The sequence below is a fragment of the Onychomys torridus genome, chromosome 1, assembly GCF_903995425.1.
Source record: "Onychomys torridus chromosome 1, mOncTor1.1, whole genome shotgun sequence".
NCBI classification, from domain to species: Eukaryota; Metazoa; Chordata; class Mammalia; order Rodentia; family Cricetidae; genus Onychomys; species Onychomys torridus.
In genome coordinates, this window is record NC_050443.1 from 85,328,160 (window position 1) to 85,331,970 (window position 3,811).

The following is a 3,811-nucleotide window of genomic DNA, read 5'->3' on the forward strand; positions in this document are numbered from 1 at the left end:
CAACAATTTTTAACTTCTTTTTTCATTTATGACTTTTAACCCTCATAACAAAATGAGCTGGGAAGACTTTTTTTAATGTCTATTTCTCTGAGTGTTTTTTCTGCATTTATGTCTGTGCACCATGTATGTGCCTAGCGCTAGAAGAGACTAGTAGAGGGCATCCATCATACCCTCTAGAACTAAAGTTAAGAACACTATGAGATGCCATGTGGGTGCTGAGAATTGAACCTGGAAGTTCTGGAAAAGCAGACAGTGCTCTTAGTGTCTGAGCCATATCTCCAAAACTCCAAGGAACACTTTAAACTATATTGTATTTTAGTTATTTAAAAAAAACAGCAGTGGATATAAGATCTGAGGGTAAATGAGATTGATGTAAATTATAGACAAATAATTAGAGTAAAAATAAACATGTGTTAATTAGAACATGTTAAATTTAAAACATATAAAATCGTAGAAATATTAAATTAGATGTCAGTTTTAACACAAGCTACATCTTCAGGATACTTAATGGCATAAACCCAATCATACTCTGTTCTTGTTGTTTGTTGGCAAACAGGTAAATAAGCATTAAGCCCAATGGGAAGGAAAAACGAGACCTTTGTAGATGAGTTTTTGTTACTGGGTCTTTCACAAGATGCACAGACTCAGACCCTTCTGTTTGTTCTTTTCTTCATCATTTATGTGCTGACTGTACTTGGAAACTTGCTCATCATTATCCTTGTCTTCATGGATTCTAGACTTCATACTCCCATGTACTTTTTTCTTAGAAGCCTCTCTTTTGCAGATCTCTGTTTCTCAAACAGCATTGTTCCTCAAGTATTGTCCCACTTCCTGACAAAAAGGAAAACTATTTCTTTTTGGGGCTGTGTGACACAGGTAATTGTTACCCTTCAGATTGGATGTACAGAGTGTGCTCTGCTAGCAGTGATGTCCTATGACCGGTATGTGGCTGTGTGTAAGCCCTTACACTACTCCACCATCATGACCCAACAACTATGTCTCCAGCTGGCTCTAGGGTCCTGGGCTAGTGGGCTCCTAGTATCTCTGATAGACACTACAGTTGCTTTCCATCTTCCCTATAAAGGGCAGAACACAGTCAGCCACTACTTTTGTGAGCTTCCCGCCCTCCTGAAGCTGACTTCAGCAGACACTTATAGCACAGAAATGGTCATCTTTGCAATGGGGGTGATAATCCTCCTAGCACCTGTCTCCCTCATCCTCATCTCCTACTGGAACATCATCTCCACTGTGATCCAGATGCAGTCTGGGGAGGGGAGGCTCAAAGTCTTCTCCACCTGTGGTTCCCATCTCATTGTTGTTGTCCTTTTCTATGGCTCAGCAATATTTAACTATATGCAGCCAAACACCAAAACCACAAAGAAGCAAAGTAAGATAATATCTGTGTTCTATACAGTGGTGACTCCAATGCTAAACCCCATAATTTATAGTCTGAGGAACAAGGATGTCAAGGGTGCCTTCAGGAGACTAGGTGCAAGAATGTCCTTCTTTCGCAAGAAATGACCTGTGGGTCTGGGCTTTTTCACCATGGTAACGTCTTTGAAAATGGAGTAGGATTTTGGGAGTCTATTATGAATTAAGTCATTTCAGGAAGAACTATGAAACCAAAGAACACACTGTGGAAATTGTGACTACTCTAGGCCAGATCACAAAGAAAAGGAAAAAGGTGGAAAATTGGAGTTGTGTTATTATTATTATTATTATTATTATTATTATTATTATTATTAAAGGTGAGAAGTACTATTTTAATGTGTACATATTTAATTCAGCTGCCATGTACTTGTTTTACGCATAAGCACAGCCAAATCTGCTAGCATGGGCCTCAAATCCAAGTGTGCTTGCTAGTTTTATGTTATTTGGTACAAGCTCTTGTCATCTGAGGGGAGAGACCATCAATTGAAAAATTACCTCTATAAGGCCTGGCTGTAGGCAAACCTGTAGGGAATTCTCTTTATTAGTAATATGGGAGGGCCCAGCCCATTTTGAGTGTAGACACCCTTTGGGCTGGTTGTTCTGGGTTCTCTTAGACAGCAGGCTGAGCCAACCTTGTAGAGCAAGCTAGTAAACAGCACTCCTCCATAGCTTCCTATCAGCTCCTGCCTCCAGGTTTCTGCCCAGTAGAGTTCTTGCCTTAGGTTTCCTTGATGGATTGTGACTCTTATTCCCTGCATACATTGTAGTCATCCACCACAGAATAAGCCCAAGAAAAATATTTGCTTTCAACACGGAAGAGGAATCAGAATTTAAGCAATTGTAGATTCTAACCTAAATCAATGCCTCACAAGCTTGGATGCTAGTACACCACATCTCACAATGCCTTGGCTTCTCTAGAATAGTCACTTTCAGAGCCCACTTCAGGTTCTCATAAACCCTTGGTCCAAATGAATACACTAGGAGATACTTTTCTCTTTCACCCAAACTTCTAGTTACTTTCATATCTGAGGAGGATTCAAAGTCACATGTTTAAAGAGTTCCCCATTAGTAGCCATTATAAAAGTCTCCATGAACATGTGTCGAGGAGTCACAGACTTCAGCTTGGCTCTGCAGTAGAAACAACTCTCCTCAGTGAAGTGCTATGTTGAATCTACACTAACTCCTTTCCTTAATCCATTTATCCATTTTCAAAGCTACTTATTGAACTATTATTTCATTTCATCTTGTCCAACTCTGATTAAACCTGTTTCAATGATATATATGTTAGTGTAACAATAATTATTCATGTTGATGGAACATTTAGTATGATGTAATGAAACTGGTATTCTACCCTTGTCACTGTGACCATTATGGCCAATTTTATAACATCAGTCTCACCATGAGAAAAATACCAGGAAACTTCCAATAAATATGGAACCTACAAACACCTGGCCAGACTTCTGGGATACTGTTAAGGTTATTCTGAAAATTGGGGAAATTCAGAAAATGTAACAGTCATGGAGAACCTACAGATGTGCAACAATTAAATGGAATATGGTGACCTGGGAGGGACCCTGGATTAGAAAAATGTTAAAGGGCAGATTCAAGGCAAGAAAGTAAACCAACTAAAGAAATATGATCAACTTCAGAAAAAAAATGTGACCAAGGTTATTAATTGTAGCAACTATACTTAATAATGTAAGATAACATAATAGTGGATACAGCATACTGTGTGCTATCTTCTCAAACTTTTGGAAATCTGAAAGTTCTCTTTAAAATAGCCTGTTTTAAAACTTTTCATAGAATATGTTCATTTACTGTACCTTGAGCATATCCTCTATAAAGTCTTTTTGCAACAGAAAGATTGGCTGAAACTGTTTGCCTGTTTTTGTTTTTGTGTAACTGTCATACAAGTGTATGTAGTTGACTGAGTCCTTGTCATTTGCTGTGCCCTTCTACAGCAAACCAAACAAAGTGAATTCGGGGTACATTTAGCCTCTGTATAGGCCTGGGAACAGGCTCACTTCCTCCAAAGTTCACATAGGACTATAAAAGTAGAAGTATTCAGATGGTCTGAAGCTAAATGGATAAATATCTGTGACATGTGTGCTAGGAAGCCAAATCATACTAAGGCATTAACTACTTATGAATTCCAGGTTGACCAGAACAACCCACAAGCTATTCAACACAACATTCTGAGGGCACATAGACACAACACCAAGTGAATGAACTAAATAAATTAGCATAGGAAATGCATGCCTTGGGTGATGCCCAAAAACAGACCAAAATAAAATAACAATTCCATGAGAGTCTAACTTGAGTTTTTCTGAGCTTATTTCTAGGTATTAGTGAAGTATTACTTTAGGGAGTGTAGGTGGGC

At 38.6% G+C, this 3,811-nt stretch overlaps 1 protein-coding gene across 1 annotated transcript; it reads left to right on the forward strand.

Moving 5' to 3' along the window:
• Positions 1-560: 560 nt before the first annotated feature.
• Positions 561-1,572, forward strand: LOC118575524 (olfactory receptor 2D3-like). Its single transcript, XM_036176034.1, has one exon. It carries the CDS (start codon positions 577-579, stop codon positions 1,519-1,521), a length of 945 nt encoding a protein of 314 aa, XP_036031927.1. The 5' UTR covers positions 561-576; the 3' UTR covers positions 1,522-1,572.
• Positions 1,573-3,811: the final 2,239 nt, after the last annotated feature.